Genomic DNA, 19,894 nt, shown 5'->3' with positions numbered 1-19,894 from the left:
TTCTTAACTATCTTATACTGCTCTAATAAGTGCGATCAATTTCAGAACTTAATAAGGAAAAGGTTATAGTATTAATCAGACTATGCACACTAAGCACTACACCAACACATCAAAAATAATTATATGGTTAGAATACCAATAAATAATTTCCATTATAATACAAATTAAATATGTATACTTACAAATCAATAATGTATATGAAGAAAATTCGCATGTATAAGTATATGGAATTATCAATTCCCACAATAAAAGAACAAAAATTACAATGTTTTGATTCCTATTTTATTCTGCGCATATACAACAAATTTATATAAATGTAACAAAAACGAACGCTTTACAACACTTATACCCGGTACTCAGTCAGTATATCTGTAGAGTACTGAAGAGTAAATAAAGTATAATGTATTTGTGCACAAAAGTGGATGTATGTTTGTATAAAACAAACTTGGTTCAGTGTGATATCACATGAGTCACACAAAATTTGGTGACTCTAGCTCTTATGGTCTCTGAGACCGAAGCGTCAAACAAGACGGACGTACAGACAGACTATAACGACTCGGTTATTGATGCTGATCAAGAATATATATACTTTATGGGGTCGGAAACGCTTCCTTCTGAATTACTTCCTTCTGAATCGTATTACATTTACATTTTACATTACAAACACAATATTTTGCGTTGTATGTTCAAAAAATCCTGAATTTAAAACTCCCCCTCGGTACTATCATTTAAATTCATTAACGCCATGTGTATCCTCAGGTGCAGCCGGGACTCTAACGAGTAATGCGAAAACTTTTTTCTGTGAATTATGTTGGGTAATAATGTTTATAGGATTGATCGAGTTAAGCATACTTGGTATTCTGTAGCATGTAAATGGCTTGATTTTTGTTTATAGGTATGTTACATAGGGCGAACTCAACATAAGCATATGGCATTAAAAAGAAGTCTTCCTTAATTCCACTTTGTGCTAAGCAATCTTGCAAGTCTCTGAAACCAAAATATTTTTTTTTAATTGGATAATTTTTCTGCTCGAATCACACTTACTGAAGAGCAAGATTTGTTGGTCCCATTTGCCTATAGTAAGCCCCACGCAGCAAGAGACAAAGGGCTCGATTGTCTGCGTAGTATAATTTTGAAGATTTGTTTGAGTCTTTAAGCAGGGATAACTCCTTATTAATCGTCTGTAGAATTCTTTCCGCGATAAGTGAGTTCGCTTTAAAAAATTTAATTATATTCCACAGATACATTAATTCTATAAGTGGGAGCACAAGATTTCCGTTTTGTGCTCCAAAACGAATGGCTCGCTTAATCATAAACTTTTCCATTGGAAGCGATTTACCAGATATCCTTTGTTGAAATGCAGGAACTTCAAACATTAGAGACTCTATGTCAGGGTCGCTACTAGTACTAGCAGCAGTCGTCTGTGTTCTGCACGTCAATTTGACCGCGGCTAAATGATACGTGTAAATTGTTCGTGACCAACTACTATTTTTTTTAGCAGATACGTTGCATTTAGTTCAGCATCTGCCCAATTCCCCATTAGACAATTCAACCAAAGAAGCTCCCAAAAGCTTAAGTTATGAAGTTGCGGCCATGCGATTTGTGAATGCACTGATTTCAAATACCACGACTCGGCTTCAAAGAAATTTCCTTTGATTAGCTCAAGACTCCCCTTTAGAAAAAGGATCCACCCACCCTTTGGATATTTGGCAAGCTGAGCTGTTAGTATTTCATCGCACATCTGTATATCGGAGTCCGAGTCCCGATCGCATATCATAGCAGTTACCATAAGATGAAACCCAAGCAATGACAGTCCGCAAAGAACCTGTCGTAATCCTTTTTCTCGGTTTCCTTTCTTTAGGTATTCCAGGCCGGTACTCTAAAAAAACCAGTATGCTTTAACTGGAGGGTTGACCAAAAAACATACCTTGCTGCCCGAAAATCCAATGATTTGAAGTATTTTTAGTATACGTCCAGGTAATATAGATATCATAAGGTTGAACGTTCCAATCCCCATATACACATATACACTGTCAAAATGAGTTTTAGACGTCGCGGAGTCCTTGTCCGCATCCAAGATCCATACACGAGACTTCATTATTTGCTCACATGCTCTGTTGCGCATATGGAGATACGTACGGATAATATAAATAGTAAGCGCAGTTTAGTCACTCTTACCTGAAACTACCATAGAATTTCCGTACTTTGAGACTACCGCGAATCAGACCACCAAGATTATCATCCTTAATAAATGTTAAGAGAGCGTTCATCAATAGAGCCTCTGCTAAACAAAGCTCAGCATGGCATTCCTGGTCTGTAAGCTGGGAATCGTTTTTCTGAAGAAGCCTTAGGAAATGAAACATTGTGTTTTCCGCTGGATAAATACCTTCTTGAAAGTGCAGGCTATGGATTCCGTTATAGTATTCTTTTTTCGGAATAGTTTACAAAGATCTATACACATTTTTATTCTCGCCGACGCAGCGTCTACATTTTCGAAGGATAGCACAGCCTCAAGAAAAGAAAATACTGCACATCCCAAATAATGATAGAAGCTTATGTCGGCTAATGGTTGCAAAATATTTCGTGCTTCGTCGAATTGGTTATTAAAAAAATACTGCAACGCCAATTCGGCGTGCTCTAAAGATGTCTCAAAATCTGTTTCATTGCTTTCCAAATCGAATTGATCAGACCACGCATTATAATATTGCTGGAAAAGGTAAATCAATTCAGCTTACAACTCACAATGACAACTTTTAATACAAGTTTGCACAAATGTATGTACATATGTATTTATCCACATTTATGTACATATGTATTTATCCACATTTATGTACATACATACATATGTATAAATTTACCTCGGACTCTGACTCTTCTTCATTTGAATCCCATTTTCGACCACCTTGAAATGCTGCTTATGTTACCGACATCTTGGAAATGCCTTAAATAATAGTTTTATTATTATACGCTTGTGACTAATATTGAAAATAATTTCGAACGAAAACTTAAAAATCGTACCGTTGCTTAGTAGACTGTAGTAGACTGTCCGATTTAGGCAACTGGGCGGGCATTGGTCAGATTTGGTAACAATGCCGCAATAACTTAGATTGATTGGTGATACAATTATAACATAAATTGTATGCATATTCACATATGTATGTATGTACATACATACTGAAAATGTATGTACATACATACATACATATATAGTTACATGTGCATAAGAGTATGCTTACACAGATCCATAGGTACACACTTTTTTATATATGTCGTTTTTATATAGTACACACATATGTGTATACGTATGTATGTTCACTATGTATACATACATACATATGTATGTGCAAGTGTAACTCTAAGCATTTATACCATATAAAGTTTTAATTTTTTTTACCAAAATAATTTCAGATAATTAGTTGCTTGGAGGTGCAATTACCTGACATACCATAAATATCCATGATCCGTAGTGTTTAGGCAATAACATGAGAAGTGAAGATTGTTCTCTTCCGATATTTTGTTTATATGTACCAAAAATAACCTTTAAACCCTTTTGGTTGTGGAATTTTTATAGCCGGCTAAAAGAATCGACAACCTAAAGCTGAAAACAGCTGATTAAGAATAAACACGTTTGTACATATGTACATATGTATGTACGTACATACATAATGTTTACATTTTCACAAAGCAAACATCTGCTTAAAACCATAATACCTAGATAGGGTAGAGCTACACATACATACATATGTACATACATGCACGTATACGCTTGTATGAATTTATTCACACACACAAACAAAAACTCAGTTTATATGTACATATGTATGTATGTACATTAAGCTTTGAGCTTTTTTGTTGCTTGGTCGTGTTTTTATTGTTTTCCGCATGCATATGCCTGCAGACGGGATCTCGTGTGTATTTTATACTATTGTTCAAATTTTCTTTTATAATTATTATATTACAAAGAACAAGTTCGTGAAACTGATATTTTCTTCCGTGCTCATTCCGCTGACGCTGGTAAAGTGTCATTTATTTGTGAGGAAGATAAAATACTATTGCGCCTTAAGTTGTGTTTTTTTCGGTAGTCTTTAGTTGGGTACTTTTATATATGTACACACTTACACACTTGTGTACATATACAAATATACTTATGTACATACATCGAATACCAGCCTATTTACCAGGCCTTTTAATTATTATTTTACATTCAATTGTACATATATATGTACATACATATGTGCATATATTCGCCTATATTAAAAACACAACTAGTTTGTTAAGTCTTATCCGAGAAGTGTCTTAAATTGCATGTTCTTGCTCATACGTACATCTATATGTACATATGTACATACATACATACATACATAAGAAAGTACATAAATGCATGCATCCAGGAAATGTTAACTATGTTCTATGATTTTTTGTATTTCCCATAATAATCCCATTGTTTTTACATATGTATGTACATATGTACATTCGTGTGTATGAAATTCGTAAGCTTTTAGAAAGAGTTAGTGTCACAGCGTGCGTGCAAAAATGCATATGTACATACATACATATGTATGTATGTACATGCGTGAATTTTATTGTAAATACATGTACATATGTATGATTAAACCACAGCTGATCGGGCAGCCATAAAAAATCATTGTATGGGACTTGAATGGGCCTTGTAATTTGAAAATCATCCATACATCATAGAACGTAAGCTATGTACGTAAATATGTTTAATTACGTTACATAAATTTGTACATATGAACATGTAGACATGTCGCATGCCTATTATTCCAAAGTTCATATCAGCTATTAATTAGAAATATAAAGAGTATACGCAGATTACACAAGATTCAAAGTCCTCTTGCAATTGATAATCTATCGACTTCCGTCGGCTAATCTGGAATTACGATTGCTGCCATCCACAATCCATTATTGTGTGGTGAGCCGCGTTGTGTTAGATACGTTATCGAATAGGTTATATTGGAAACCAAAACTTTTGGCCCCTACAAACATAGATCATTATTATCATTACATTATTAAATATATTATTAGTCATACAGTTAATTTACACTCATACATAAATGTGTTTTGAAAATTTTACAAATATTACAAAGTTATATATAAATCATATTTATTTGTAATCCGTTTTTACTCATACCACCTTTAAAATCAAATGAAACAGTTGCATAAAATTTGTTCACATTAAGTGTTTATGTCAATATAAAAAGTCCTTAACGAATAAATTAAAATCGCCCAGCAGATTAATTTAAAACAAATCGTCTGGCGGTCGACTTATAAGAAAATTTTTAAGATATCCGCGATGGCTAATTGATAGTGGCTGTTATCAAATGTTGAAGCGAAGCAGCATAACGTGGCCTTAAGCAAGAAATTCGAAATTCCATCGACTAGTTCTGCTTCAAACAGCAACGGATACGAATGACAGCGACAGTCCTTAATTTGTACTATTAAAAGTTTCTTTGAAAAACTGTTCTTACATGTGTGAAGGTTTCGTCGTGTGCCTCAACCAAATCACATTTTTCGACAATATTACTGAACGAAAAAAAGTGGAACGATTGTTACGCTCTACTCGATATCTATCTTAGATATATGTATGTACATATGTACATATTAAACATACCATAGTCAATAACCAAACTGTAAGATACTCAGATTTATAATTTGTGCACTTGACTTTTATACGTATACATATGTAAAGATAGCAAAGATATCATGGATTATATTTTGGTAGATAGACTATTTTGATCAGCAATGTCTAATTTTTTTGTGCGATCCAGAACCGAAACGATCAATACTTGCTTCCCAACCATTTCTTAAAATGTGATTAAAAACGAGAGAAGATAAAAGCTCCCAAAATATAAAGTACATGTACATACATACATATATATGTACGTTGCGAAAAAAATAATAGCACCACTACAACACATTTTGTTCTTGGACAAAAAAAAAGCAATTACTGTTGCGATTTTTTTAAATTTTTAGTTTTTTCATATAGTTAAGTATTTACCATTAACAAACAAAGTGTTGCCTTTCTTCAAAATTCTGTCTTTATATTTTTTTTTTGAACTTTACGAAAAAATACCACGAATATGGCGAAAAAAATAATAGCACCGCTAGCACTATTTTAAGTGAATATCCGTAATTTCGCGGAATAGACTTTGTATAAACCACGTATTTATTAGTTTTAACTAATATTTCATTGTTTCTATCATAAAAGCTAATAATAATCATTACAATAATACGTGGAAAGCTCTGAAATGCGAAAAAGCGCGACCCTTGCAAAAAATTTATGTTTGACGTAAAAACTTACAGAGAACTTGGTCAATTGGTAGGCAGTTTCAATAAAATGATTAAAAACGCCTTAAACTATGAAGAAAAGTGTAAAACACGTGGATGAAAACGATCTATGACCCCTTTTGGGGTCAAAAGGCTGATTCGCGAGAGCAAGAAGGTTCCCTTCAAGCCTGCTATCGAGCTTAAAAAAAAGAGCTTAAAATAAAAAAGCGACGGGCTAGAAAGTTTGGAAATATCTTAGACAACATAGCCTAAAAAAAGCCTGCTGCCCAAAAAAAAATCGCACTTTTAAACGCCAGACAAATTACTAAGCACATAATGTTTGCAAGGGAGCATGCCAATTGGACATCCCTATAATGGCGTATAAATTTTAATGTCAGATGAGTAAAAAGTGTTTTATTTACTGAAAAGGGATCTCGATCATACTTAAGACGTTCAAGGAACACCAGTACACCAAAGAAAACCATTTAAAATAAAAGGTTGAATTTAATGGTATGGGCTTGCTTCTCTTACTATGAAGTAGGGCCAATTCATTGACTATAAACCATCATGGATCAGCACGTGTCCTTGAATTTCATGGAGACAGTAATGCTACCCTTTGCAGAATACGAAATTCCACTCGTATGGGTCTTTCAAACGGAAAATAGCCCCAGCATGAAAGCAAAGGAATGGTTCGGGGCCAACACTGAACGTGTTAAAGTGGCCTGCACAGTCGCCTGACATAAAACCGATCGAAAATCTGTGGTCCGACGTCCAGAAGGCAGTTGCTGTTTCCAAACCAACCACTGTCGGATCACTTTGAGAACAAATTCAAGAGTCCTGGTCCAAAGCTCCCCAAAAGCTATGCCTGGACTTAGTGGATTCCATGCCAAGACGCTGCGCAGCTGATGTTGCCAAAATAGGACACTGAACTAAATCTTGAATGATAAATATTGATTTAGAATTAATAGTTCAAAAGTGTTAACTAAGAAATTCATTACTTGTTGGTCATTTTTTAAATTTTAAATCCATTTTTCAAAAGTGGTGCTATTATTTTTTTCGCCTAATTTTACGAGTTTCTCTAAAGTTCCTTAAATAACTTAAAAGTCTTACAAAAAAGGTGATTTTTTTTGTTGTTCCCAGATTTGTAAGAGTCTTCCCTTTCTAAAAATGTGCTCAAAGTTTCCTTAAAGTTAAAAATGTGAGTTGGGCAACTATTTGAAAATTGCTTGTGGTGGTGGTGCTATTATTTTTTTCACAGCTGTATGTATACTCAGGCAGGCTAAGGTTTCTACGTAGTTTTTATACTCGGTACTCGAAGAGTAAATAGGGTATATTGTATTTGTGCGAATAACGGTTGTATGTAACGCACAGAAGGAAACGTTTCCGACCCCATAAAATATATATATTCTTGATCAGCATCAATAGCCGAGTCTATGTCTGTCTGTCCGTCTGTCCGTCCTGATGAGCGCCTAGTACTCAGAGACTATAAGAGCTAGAGCCACCAAATTTTGCATGCATACTTCTGTATGCTCACACTGTTACAAGTGTATTTCAAAAATGAGCCACGCCCCTTCCGCCTCCGCAAAAGGGCGAAAACCTCCCAAATCGACAATTTTGAAGATAGCAGAAAACTAAAAAAAAATTCCGTAGGGAATGACCATATCTTTCAGATCACCAAATTGGGATCCGATTGGATCATTATTATGGCCACAATGAAGAAATTAATTTGCAGTGGCCAAACCCACCCCGTCCCGCAGCATTCACACTCTGCTTCGCGCTGTTTATGGCCTCTGCCCCTGACACTTCTCTGCCTCTGCCTCTGCCGCGACTCTGCAGTGTGTGTCTATACCAGGGCTCGGCACGGCCCTATCCCTGGGGTGCGTAAAAATGCGCTGCTGCTGCGTTCTGCTGCGCTGCCCTCACGTACAAGCGTATGACAGTGATTCGTACCAATACCAGTGTTCCGTTTTGCGTGCGTCTTCACACACAAACGCAAAAACGGCTCGTTAATTGTATGGGTGCCGAGCCCTGGTCTATACTATAGACTCTATAGGGGAGGGTGGCGAGCTAAAGGAGCGTGTTGGCGTGATTAGTGTTGTTGATGTAGATGACAGATGAAGAAAAAATGTAAAATTTGACAAATAACCGCTAAAGTGCAGATGTAGTACTGAGTGCCGGGTATAAAAGTTGTGACGCGTAAGAAGCGTCTCACACGTCCCTTCTCGTTTGTTTTACAGCCAAAACGGTTACTTTTTATTGCTAAGAATTGTCGCTCTAAAGTTGGATTTTCATACCTAAACGTTGGAAAACAAGTCTACGTGGAAAAGCACTATTCTTCTGAACATAATTAAATTCTTTATAGTTACGCCTGGCAAAGGAAGATCGATGCGCAAGGGTTTTAAAAAGCTTCGGAATTCGAAGCGTGCTTATTTTCTATTAATATTATTGTTATACATTTCGATACATTTTTTGCAGACGCCCCAGCCTTATTACTTTTTGAGCAAATATGACCGTTCTATCCAAATACGTTGACCGCATAGCGGAAAAATGTGAACAGAATGGACTTTCAAAGCACGCATTTAGCTGCGTCCTCGTCACTAGTGCAATAGTAGCTCTTACCATTAAAATCACAATTCCGTATGTAAGAAATACGCAATCACAGTCCCCAAGAAAGATTCTATCGGGAAAAACAAAAGGCAGCACAGGGGCACTAACTCCATCAGCAACAGATGGCTCCGATGAAGATTTGAAGCTAGCAGAAGCAGAAAAATTATTGGTGGCACAGAAATTAAAAAACAAAACCAATAAGCAAATGATCGAGCCTGGATTAAATAAAGAGTTTTTAAAGCAACTGGGAATGCTGGTCAAGATTATGATACCTAATACTCTGTGCTACGAGACAGGCTTGCTCAGCATACACACGTTTTGCTTAATTTCCCGCACCTTCCTGAGTATTTATGTAGCCGCATTAGAGGGTGCACTTGTTAAGTTTATAGTGCGGAAGGACGTTAAGCAGTTTTCTCTAGTTCTGCTTAAATGGTTTGGTATTGCTATTCCCGCTACATTTGTGAATTCAATGATACGTTTTCTGGAAAGTAAACTCTCACTCGCCTTCCGGTAAATAATAAAATGGTGTATGGAGAGTTCAACTCCATTCTTAACTCCACTTAACTATTTATTTTAGAACTCGTTTGGTACGTCACTCATATCGATTATATTTCAAGAATCAAAACTACTATAGAGTGTCAAATTTGGACGGACGTATCGAAAATGCGGATCATAGGTGAGTTTTCGATCTAATTAAAAAAAATGTTACTCGATGTGTTTATTTTTATTATTACCTCTAATCTTTTTACCGTTTTCTATATAGGCTCACTGAAGATATTTCCGTATTTGCTAGTTCTGTGGCTCATTTGTACAGCAGCCTGACTAAGCCTTGTTTCGACTTGATGCTAATTGGCTTAGCATTAATGAGGTCTTCCAGAAAAATGAAAGCGAATATCCTAACAGGTTAATAAATTATTCTTTTGTCAATGCCTTTTAACATAATTTATCTCACTATTTAGGTCCGGCTTTGTCTGTAGGTGTTATTGCCCTAACCGCGCACATCTTACGGATTGTCTCACCAAAGTTTGGACAGCTGGTATCGGAAGAGGCAAACCGATATGGTTATCTTAGACATATTCACTCTCGCATTATAACAAATGCTGAAGAAATCGCCTTTTACGGAGGACATAAGGTCAGTTTGAATATTCCAAAAATTCTTAAAAATAATTCAAGTAATAATTTAACTTTTAAATTAATATTTAGGTGGAGATGCAGCAGTTAAGGCAGGCATACAATCGCCTTGTCAATCAAATGAACAACATTTTTAGCCAAAAACTTTGGTTTATAATGCTCGAACAATTCTTTATGAAATACGTCTGGTCTGGTACTGGAATGATCATGGTTTCGTTACCTATTCTGACAGGCAGCGCCGGTGATCCATCTCTTGTTGACTCTTCTGCCACTGAGTCCAATGTTAGCGAGCGCACTCAGTATTTGACAACAGCCAGAAATTTACTAATTTCTGCAGCGGACGCCATTGAAAGATTAATGTCATCTTACAAGGAGATTGTTGCTCTTGCTGGTTACACTTACCGAGTAGCTGGAATGATGGATGTGTTTGAGGAGACCGCACAGGGAGTCTATTGTAAGGCAACAGTGGTAGAAAACGATGAGATGAATGGTATCATTGAATTTCGTGATGGCAAACCTGTTGCTAAGGGCCGCATTATTTATACGGATGATCCCGGAAATATGTCCATCACTCTACGAGCAGTTCCAGTAGTGACACCCAACTGTGATATAGTTGTACCAAGCCTAACGCTTTGCATCGAGCCCGGTGTGCATTTGCTAATAACAGGTCCAAATGGATGTGGAAAGTCGAGCTTATTCCGTATATTAAGTGGACTTTGGCCCATATATGCGGGGGAATTGCATATTCCACGGCCCGTGGAAGATAAACCATGCATGTTCTATATACCGCAGCGACCGTATATGTCCATTGGCAGCTTATGTGACCAAATAATATACCCCGATACCCGAGAAGATATGAAACGCAAGAACATAACCGAAAATGAACTAAAAGAAATTTTAAAAATGGTTAGCCTTGAGCACATTGCGCAACGGTAAGAACAGCTTATATCATTCCTGAAGAATTAACTACTTACAATAATATTTTTGTATTCTACTTTTAGTGATAGTTTTGATGTTGTTCGCGATTGGAAGGACATTCTGTCTGGAGGAGAAAAACAACGCATGGCGATAGCTCGCTTATTTTATCATAAGTAAGAATAATTTTCGCAAGAAAAATCTGTTATAAACTCTTTGTTTTCTTAGACCACGTTACGCTCTCCTTGATGAATGTACCAGCGCAGTTTCTATAGATGTTGAGAGCTCGATATATGAAATCGCAAAAAGCATGGGAATAACTCTTCTGACAATAACACACAGACCGACTCTATGGTTAGATCTTAAAGTGTCTCGATTTGTGTCTTGAATACAATCTTTTTCTTTATAAATTAGGAAATATCACACACACATTTTGGAGTTTGACGGTCTGGGAAGCTGGCGGTTCAGAAAAATGGATTCCAATGAGCAGCAGAAAGAACAGTTCCTTCATTAATTACCGTTTTAAGTATTTTACATGTAAAGTTACATATAAATATTTAACTAAGTTGTCGTTTTTAAGCTAAAATGTCTGCTTTTTATGTGTTGTTGTCATTGTCGGAGAAATTGACTAAACATTTTAGAAAGAATACCTAAGCAGTGAGACCGTATCGAAAACATAAAAATACACATACAAAATATACAAAATTTGGTTTTAACAGAAAAGGTTAGTGCAAAAATTTGTTACTCTCTCCGCTTAATCTACATATTGCATATTCCACATTACATGTCAAAATTGTCTAAGGCAGTATTTTATTTTAAAGAATTTTTAAAATCTTATATTTTTTTAACGCTTTCTTTAGAGGTAGTGCTTCTTTTTTCGACACAACTCGAGTAGCTTGCATCTTACAACCGTTACAAAAAAATACCAGACTTTAAAAAATGTTTAACAAAAAGTTCTACCATAGATAAAAAAACAATATTCATTAAAAAATTTAAATGCCCGAAATCTATCAGACTTTTAGTCGGTTTGCTTCGAAGCGGAAAAAAAAGTTGGATTTCGTCGAGTAATGTAATTGTTGACCAGGTGAATAATAATAGATAAGAATATGCAATTATGCATAATCAACTATTGGGGTACGATATTGTACTGTTTTACATAATATAATATAATGTACATATATACCCACACATTAAAATTATTTATCACATACTAGCTGAACCGGCGAACTTCGCACCGCCTAACAGTCAATGAATGTCGTGTTATATTCCCTTTCGTGACATATTTGCAAATGTATTTAATTGACTTGACCGAATTGCAATCACTTGGCATGCGCTCTAAAGCAGTCTTGAACAGCCTGACCAATGCATGATGTTCATGAAGCATTTGCTGCAGATCTTGGAGAACTGCTCTCTTCGTACCTGTGTTGATCCCTTGACGCCTGTCAAGTTGTTCTTCCATATTGCCTGCCCATGAAGTATATTTGCAAGAATTTATGCTGTGCATCTTCTATAGGTTGCAATGATCCAATGCGATGGTAATAGGATTTTCATTCAATCTCTTTGAGGTAAACGACATTCTTTGTTTTTTGGTCAGGCGCAAGAACAAATAAAGCGTATGGTTTGCCGACACTTGAGCATGCCCATGAGAAAAAAATGAATTTTCTAGATTGAGGCCACAAATAGTCAAGGATTGGCCCTGTGATTTGTTGATCGTCATGGCGAAGGCACGACGAATCGGGAATTGAATTCGTTTAAACTCAAAGGGCATATCCGTTGGGATCATCGGAATCCTTGGAATAAGAACTTCCTCATCTTTAAATTTTCCTTTAAGTATAGACGCGTGAATCACATTGCTCATCAGTTTTCTTATCACCAAACGCGTTCCATTACACAGTTTTGGTTGGTTTAAATTTCTAAGCATTATGATTACCGAGCCAACTTTAAGTTTTAAATTGTGCGGTGGTAAACCAGAAACGCTGCTCGATTCAAATCCATACTTGAACCATTTCTTCTTGCACTTCGAAGATTATTCCTCTGTTCATCTGTACGATAAGCTCGACGACTTCTCTCTCTTTGCTCTTGTGTTTGAGAAGCACGAATTAAGGCCCTTCTTTGCTCCATACTAACGCGGCGCTGTTCTCGTGCAATTTTTCGTTCTCCATCAGATAATTGACTCGCGATATTCCATTGCCTAATTGCATTACGCCTTCGCTGGGAAAGATTAGACCTTCTAGGACGCGGCATTGTTATTAAAATGATTAATACAAAATTAAACAAATAAATAAAAAAAATATTATATATGATTAAACAAATACAAATGAACAACAAATGAACTTTTTAGACAAATTTCTGAACACACACATGATGTCTTCTGAAAAAAATAAAGTTTTGGCTTTAAGGCCGCAACAAACAGGCCATAAGTTGTTTTTATGTAGATGTATTCTGCTACTCGGGACGGAAACAAATCCAACAAATCAAAAACCATGGAAATCGGTCCAGCCGTTCTTGAGTTATAAGTGTTGTAACAAATACGACTTTCTTTTATATATATATTTAACTAGATATTGAAAAATTACACTACCCGACTCAATTTTGCCGCATCGAACCAGACATTTTTTTATAGATTTGGGGCTTTATATATGTATGTGTATGACAATTTTGTATACCCGGAACTCGAAGAGTATATAAGTTATATTGTATTTGTGCTTGAAAGTTGATTTATATAACGCACAGAAGGAAACGTGACCGACCCCATAAAGCATCAATAGCCCACAAAGGGGAGACAACTAAAAAGGCAGTTCCCTAGAGGATTTCCATATACATATATCCCTGAATAAGGGTCAGATCGGATCATTATTATAGAGGACCACTCCTTCTCCGACCACAGGTACATCGAGACAATCCTATCGCTCGAAAGCACCATACCCACTAGCTATGTAAACCCAAGAAAAACCAACTGGGATACGTATAGCGCAAAAATGGAGGAATTACTCCCCCCCCTAGCCCCAAAATGCCCGGATACACAAGACGATCTTAATCGTCTTGTGGACAATTTCACGGAAGCTTGCAATAAGGCCTTCATGGCAGCTTGCCCCTCGACCAAACCAAGAGGGAAAAAGAAACCCCCCTGGTGGTCTAAACATATAGATACCCTCCGAAAAGACTGCAGGCCTCTCTTTAACAGAGCCAAAAGCAGCAGCGAGGTAGCGCACTGGGAAAATTACAAAAGTAAGCTAGCCCTATACAAAAGAAACAAGGAGAGCAAAAGGGCCTCTTGGCATAAATTTTGCTCCGAAATTGAGGACACGTCAGAAGCCGCAAGGCTACGCAAGGTCCTGTCAAAAACATCCTCCTCGGTGGGATATCTCAAGAGAACTGATGGTACGTGGACAAACTCTAGCGAGGACTCCCTACACATTCTTCTCGAAACTCACTTTCCTGGGTGTACGACCATCGAGCCGGCAGACACCCCAAGCGAAGGCCCGGAAACCTCGATGGGGCACATCCTCACAAAACGGAATATAAGCTGGGCAGTAAACAGCTTTAAATCCTACAAAAATCGCCTGGCCCGGACCAAGTCATTCCGGCTCAGCTACAAAAAGCCGGGGACGTGGCCATCAACTGGCTGCAAAGTATCTTCAGGAAGATACTGACAGTGGGAAAAATCCCCCGCCCTTGGCTAAAGGCTAAAATAGTCTTTATACCCAAGGCAGGGAAACCCTCTCACACAACCCCAAAAGACTTCAGACCAATAAGTCTATCGTCCTTTCTTCTTAAAACCTTTGAAAGACTAGTCGGGCTGCAGCTGAGGACAACCATTAAACCTCAGTGGCTGTTAGGCGCTCAACATGCCTACCGAAAAGGGAAATCCACGGAAACGGCACTCCATGAAGTAATCTCGGCGGTAGAGAAATCTCTTCACGTCAAAGAATACTCCCTAATCGCTTTCCTAGACATTGAGGGAGCTTTTAACAACGTCATACCGGGAGCCATCACAGAGGCACTGACTGACCTGGGGGTGGATCGTCACTTGGTGATGCTCATAGATCAATTGCTCACATGCAGGACAGTGACATCATCAATGGGATCGTCCACTCCTTTTTCCTTTAAGTATAGACGCGTGAATCACATTGCTCATCAGTTTTCTTATCACCAAACGCGTTCCATTACACAGTTTTGGTTGGTTTAAATTTCTAAGCATTATGATTACCGAGCCAACTTTAAGTTTTAAATTGTGCGGTGGTAAACCAGAAACGCTGCTCGATTCAAATCCATACTTGAACCATTTCTTCTTGCACTTCGAAGATTATTCCTCTGTTCATCTGTACGATAAGCTCGACGACTTCTCTCTCTTTGCTCTTGTGTTTGAGAAGCACGAATTAAGGCCCTTCTTTGCTCCATACTAACGCGGCGCTGTTCTCGTGCAATTTTTCGTTCTCCATCAGATAATTGACTCGCGATATTCCGTTGCCTAATTGCATTACGCCTTCGCTGGGAAAGATTAGACCTTCTAGGACGCGGCATTGTTATTAAAATGATTAATACAAAATTAAACAAATAAATAAAAAAAATATTATATATGATTAAACAAATACAAATGAACCACAAATGAACTTTTTAGACAAATTTCTGAACACACACATGATGTCTTCTGAAAAAAATAAAGTTTTGGCTTTAAGGCCGCAACAAACAGGCCATAAGTTGTTTTTATGTAGATGTATTCTGCTACTCGGGACGGAAACAAATCCAACAAATCAAAAACCATGGCAATCGGTCCAGCCGTTCTTGAGTTATAAGTGTTGTAACAAATACGACTTTCTTTTATATATATATTTAACTAGATATTGAAAAATTACACTACCCGACACAATTTTGCCGCATCGAACCAGACATTTTTTTATAGATTTGGGGCTTTATATATGTATGTGTATGACAATTTTGTATACCCGGAACTCGAAGAGTATATAAGTTATATTGTATTTGTGCTTGAAAGTTGATTTATATAACGCACAGAAGGAAACGTGACCGACCCCATAAAGCATCAATAGCCCACAAAGGGGAGACAACTAAAAAGGCAGTTCCCTAGAGGATTTCCATATACATATATCCCTGAATAAGGGTCAGATCGGATCATTATTATAGAGGACCACTCCTTCTCCGACCACAGGTACATCGAGACAATCCTATCGCTCGAAAGCACCATACCCACTAGCTATGTAAACCCAAGAAAAACCAACTGGGATACGTATAGCGCAAAAATGGAGGAATTACTCCCCCCCCTAGCCCCAAAATGCCCGGATACACAAGACGATCTTAATCGACACCCCAGACACCCCAAGCGAAGGCCCGGAAACCTCGATGGGGCACATCCTCACAAAACGGAATATAAGCTGGGCAGTAAACAGCTTTAAATCCTACAAATCGCCTGGCCCGGACCAAGTCATTCCGGCTCAGCTACAAAAAGCCGGGGACGTGGCCATCAACTGGCTGCAAAGTATCTTCAGGAAGATACTGACAGTGGAAAAAAATCCCCGCGCTTGGCTAAAGGCTAAAATAGTCTTTATACCCAAGGCAGGGAAACCCTCTCACACAACCCCAAAAGACTTCAGACCAATAAGTCTATCGTCCTTTCTTCTTAAAACCTTTGAAAGACTAGTCGGGCTGCAGCTGAGGACAACCATTAAACCTCAGTGGCTGTTAGGCGCTCAACATGCCTACCGAAAAGGGAAATCCACGGAAACGGCACTCCATGAAGTAATCTCGGCGGTAGAGAAATCTCTTCACGTCAAAGAATACTCCCTAATCGCTTTCCTAGACATTGAGGGAGCTTTTAACAACGTCATACCGGGAGCCATCACAGAGGCACTGACTGACCTGGGGGTGGATCGTCACTTGGTGATGCTCATAGATCAATTGCTCACATGCAGGACAGTGACATCATCAATGGGATCGTCCACTCAGTCAAGGTATGTCAACAGAGGCACCCCCGCAAGGCGGTGTCCTGTCTCCCCTTCTATGGAACATAGCCGTCAATAAGATCTTGTGTGACTTGGAAGGGAGGGCTGCAAGGTGGTAGCATACGCGGACGACGTTGCCATTATCTTCTCGGGAAAATTCCCTCAAACACTCTGCGAACTAATGACCGCAAAGCTCGCACGACTGTCAGAATGGACAAAGTCGCGTGGACTGGGAATTAATCCCTCTAAAACGGAACTTGTGTTGTTTACAACCAAATACAAAATCCCGCCCCTCAACCCCCCAATACTAAACGGATGCAGGCTCTCCTTCAGCGACAGTGCCAGTTACTTAGGGTTGGTAATTGATAAAAAGCTCAGCTGGAACCTAAGCATCAAAGACAGAGTGAAGAAGGCTACGATAGCCCTCTACACTTGCAAGAAGGCCATTGGGCTAAAATGGGGCATGAACCCAAGAATAGTCCAATGGATCTACCTAGCAATAGTTAGACCAATACTGCTCTACGGAGTCACAGTGTGGTGGACTGCCCTATCGAAGGGGACCATCACAAAACAACTAAGCAAGGTGCAGCGAATTGCAGCCCTAAGCATCAGTGGAGCTCTGAGCACAACGCCAACGGATGCGCTAAATGCTATACTTTGCCTGCAGAGCCCTGACCTTGCAGGTAAGGAGCAGGCAGAAATGGCAGCAATCCGTCTCAGAGACTCCGACCAATGGGTGTCACATCGCACCGGCCATGCATCCATCCTAAATGGAAACACCATCGTCCCTGCAAAAACGGACTACTGCGTTCCGAGGGAGTATACAGATACCCCCTTTGAGACAATCATCCCTCACAGAAACGACTGGCTTGAGGGACCACCTGGTCCAAAGGAAGCCATTCAAATTTTTACTGATGGCTCAAAGCTGGACAACAAGGTCGGAGGAGGAATATACTCCGAACTGCTGAACATAAGGATCACTGCAGTGTCTTCCAAGCGGAGGTCATAGCGATCAAGGAAGCTCTGAGCTGTCTTCAGGAACTAACCCCTGAAGCGACTCACATAAACATCTACAGTGATAGCCAAGCTGCAATCAAATCATTGAATGCGATAACGACAAGCTCGGCCACAGTTGCGAACTGTCGCAAATCTCTTCACGAGATGGCTTATCAGTTCGTCATCAGCCTAATATGGGTCCCGGGCCACCAGGACATTGAAGGCAACTGTATAGCAGATGAGCTGGCCAGAGCTGGAAAAACAATCCCCCTTCTCAATGATAAGGAGGATATTCGTATGCCAATGGCCACCTGCAAGCTCAGAATAAAAGAACATTTTAAGAAACTTACAAATGACAGATGGCAAACTGTGCCACTATGTCGCATAACTCGGCAAACATGGCCTAACATAAATAGGAAGCGCACCGATGAGCTCTGCAAACTCAGTAGGAGTAGGTGCAGCTCAGTCATACGCTCCCTTACGGGACACTGGCTAATAGGCACACATGCAAACAGGCTGGGGGCCCCTTATAACGATTTCTGTCGAAGCTGTAGAGATGAGGACGAGGAGGAGACTGTGGAACACCTTTTCTGCTCCTGCCCGGCTCTCAGTAGAAGGAGACTCCAATACCTGGGCGCTCCTTTTCTAAATGACATTTCGGACATGTCTACAATAAGTCCCAGACGGATCGCAGGCTTCATAAGGGCATCCGGATGGGATAATGGATAAAATAGGGTCTCACGGGAGAGAAGGGAGCGAAACATGCGGTATCACAATGGGCCGAAACCGGCCTAAGTGTGTCGGGTCTCTGACAATCCCCGACAGCCGCCTCAACCTAACCTAACCTATAGCAAGAATGCTGAAATTCATTTGTGCTGGCAACCCCACACCCCTTGTAGCTGTTTTTATTATGTTTTGCTCATTCTCTCTCTCATAAAAAAGTAATAATTTGTGCATTTGAAAGACTAATGTTTCCCAGACGGTAAGCTAAAAACGAAATGTTTGGTTTTACTTTATAGATGCATTCATCAGCTTTTTATAATACAATACTTAAGTTATGTGAAAAGAGGTGGGGCGTGTGAGACGTGCCCGGCACTCAGTATATATACCTTATACCTTAGCGGCTTTTTGTCAAATTTAAAATTTGTTCTTCTCACGCCAACACGCTCCTTTAGCTGGCAACCCTCCCCTAGAGCCACACACTGCAGAGTCACGGCAGAGACGCGGCCGAGGCAGAGGCCGCACACTGCGCGAAGTAGAGTGTGAATGAGAGAATGTGCAAAAAACAAATATAAGCTGCGGGAAGGGGTGGGTTTAGCCACTGCAAATTAATTTCTTCATTGTGGCTTAGTAATGATCCATACATGAGCATACAGAAGTCTGGATGCTAAATTTGGTGGCTCTAGCTTTTATGGTATCTGATTACTAGGCGCTCATCAAGCGTTATTCGCACAAATACAATTTACCCTATTTACTCTTCAAGTACCGAGTAAAACAGAAAGCAGCCTTCTGGCGGCTCCCTTCCTACTGTCATATGATGGCAAAGGGAGCACAAAGTGCAAGGGCTAGAGTGCAAACTTTAGAAAGTTTCTTTCGCGTTCCAATATGGGCATGTGTTTTAAATCATTTTAATAACTCATTGTGCTGACTAAGTGGGTTGTACAGCTCTGGCTAGATTATGGTATTTGTAAAAACTGATGTTCTGCTTTTTTCATTGGCAGCAATGAGTCAACTTTGTGGTTCTCTAATCTTTCGACGGCCGGGGTATGCTCACCGAGCAGGGGTTCATGGACAATTATTTGATCTCTGGAGGTGGTTGCTGTGATATAAATGGTCTCTTGGTTTAAGAACAAGTTTGTTTTTCTATTAGTAGTTCTTAAGCTTACAGTGTTCAGAGTTGTACTGGTTCACACGTTGTGTCATCATTCAGTGTTTCTACGGTGCCGCTCTCGTCTGAAAACCAGTCGTAGATGGGTGTTCTCGCTGAGTAGTGGCGCAAG

At 39.0% G+C, this 19,894-nt stretch overlaps 2 protein-coding genes across 6 annotated transcripts; one reads left to right on the top strand and one right to left on the bottom strand.

The window, feature by feature from the left end:
• Positions 1-426: 426 nt before the first annotated feature.
• Positions 427-3,632, bottom strand: LOC117902999 (tetratricopeptide repeat protein 39B-like). Of its 5 annotated transcripts, none has more exons than XM_034814723.1 (8): positions 2,859-2,953; positions 2,387-2,707; positions 2,179-2,321; positions 1,928-2,114; positions 1,696-1,879; positions 1,045-1,213; positions 853-987; positions 427-799 (listed from the first exon to the last, which is right to left on the bottom strand). In XM_034814723.1, exons 2-8 carry the CDS (start codon positions 2,459-2,461, stop codon positions 703-705), a joined length of 990 nt encoding a protein of 329 aa, XP_034670614.1. In that variant the 5' UTR covers positions 2,462-2,707; positions 2,859-2,953; the 3' UTR covers positions 427-702. The 5 variants fall into 5 exon arrangements, with proteins under 5 accessions (XP_034670614.1, XP_034670613.1, XP_034670615.1 ...); XM_034814722.1 differs by having other exon boundaries at positions 428-799; positions 2,179-2,336; positions 2,859-2,952; XM_034814724.1 differs by lacking the exon at positions 2,387-2,707 and having other exon boundaries at positions 428-799; positions 2,179-2,346; positions 2,859-3,020.
• A 249-nt stretch (positions 3,633-3,881) lies between these two features.
• Positions 3,882-11,632, top strand: LOC117902998 (ATP-binding cassette sub-family D member). Its single transcript, XM_034814721.1, has 9 exons — positions 3,882-4,014; positions 8,764-9,405; positions 9,473-9,571; positions 9,659-9,798; positions 9,855-10,027; positions 10,099-10,958; positions 11,028-11,117; positions 11,170-11,295; positions 11,356-11,632. Exons 2-9 carry the CDS (start codon positions 8,795-8,797, stop codon positions 11,453-11,455), a joined length of 2,199 nt encoding a protein of 732 aa, XP_034670612.1. The 5' UTR covers positions 3,882-4,014; positions 8,764-8,794; the 3' UTR covers positions 11,456-11,632.
• The last annotated feature ends 8,262 nt before the right edge of the window (positions 11,633-19,894 follow it).

Source organism: Drosophila subobscura, chromosome dot (genome assembly GCF_008121235.1).
Source record: "Drosophila subobscura isolate 14011-0131.10 chromosome dot, UCBerk_Dsub_1.0, whole genome shotgun sequence".
NCBI classification, from domain to species: Eukaryota; Metazoa; Arthropoda; class Insecta; order Diptera; family Drosophilidae; genus Drosophila; species Drosophila subobscura.
The sequence above is the reverse complement of the archived record's forward strand: the minus strand, read 5'-3'. Positions and strand labels throughout refer to the sequence as shown.

Coding starts and splice junctions, on each gene's coding strand:
- LOC117902999 (XM_034814722.1), bottom strand. CDS start 2,461: ATGTGTATAGATCTTTGTAAACTATTCCGAAAAAAGAATACTATAACG. Junction 1,214..1,695: donor GCTTGCCAAATATCCAAAGG/GTGGGTGGATCC, acceptor AATTTTTTAAAG/CGAACTCACTTATCGCGGAA. Junction 988..1,044: donor CCAACAAATCTTGCTCTTCA/GTAAGTGTGATT, acceptor TTTTGGTTTCAG/AGACTTGCAAGATTGCTTAG.
- LOC117902998 (XM_034814721.1), top strand. CDS start 8,795: ATGACCGTTCTATCCAAATACGTTGACCGCATAGCGGAAAAATGTGAA. Junction 9,799..9,854: donor GAAAGCGAATATCCTAACAG/GTTAATAAATTA, acceptor CTCACTATTTAG/GTCCGGCTTTGTCTGTAGGT. Junction 10,028..10,098: donor CCTTTTACGGAGGACATAAG/GTCAGTTTGAAT, acceptor ATTAATATTTAG/GTGGAGATGCAGCAGTTAAG.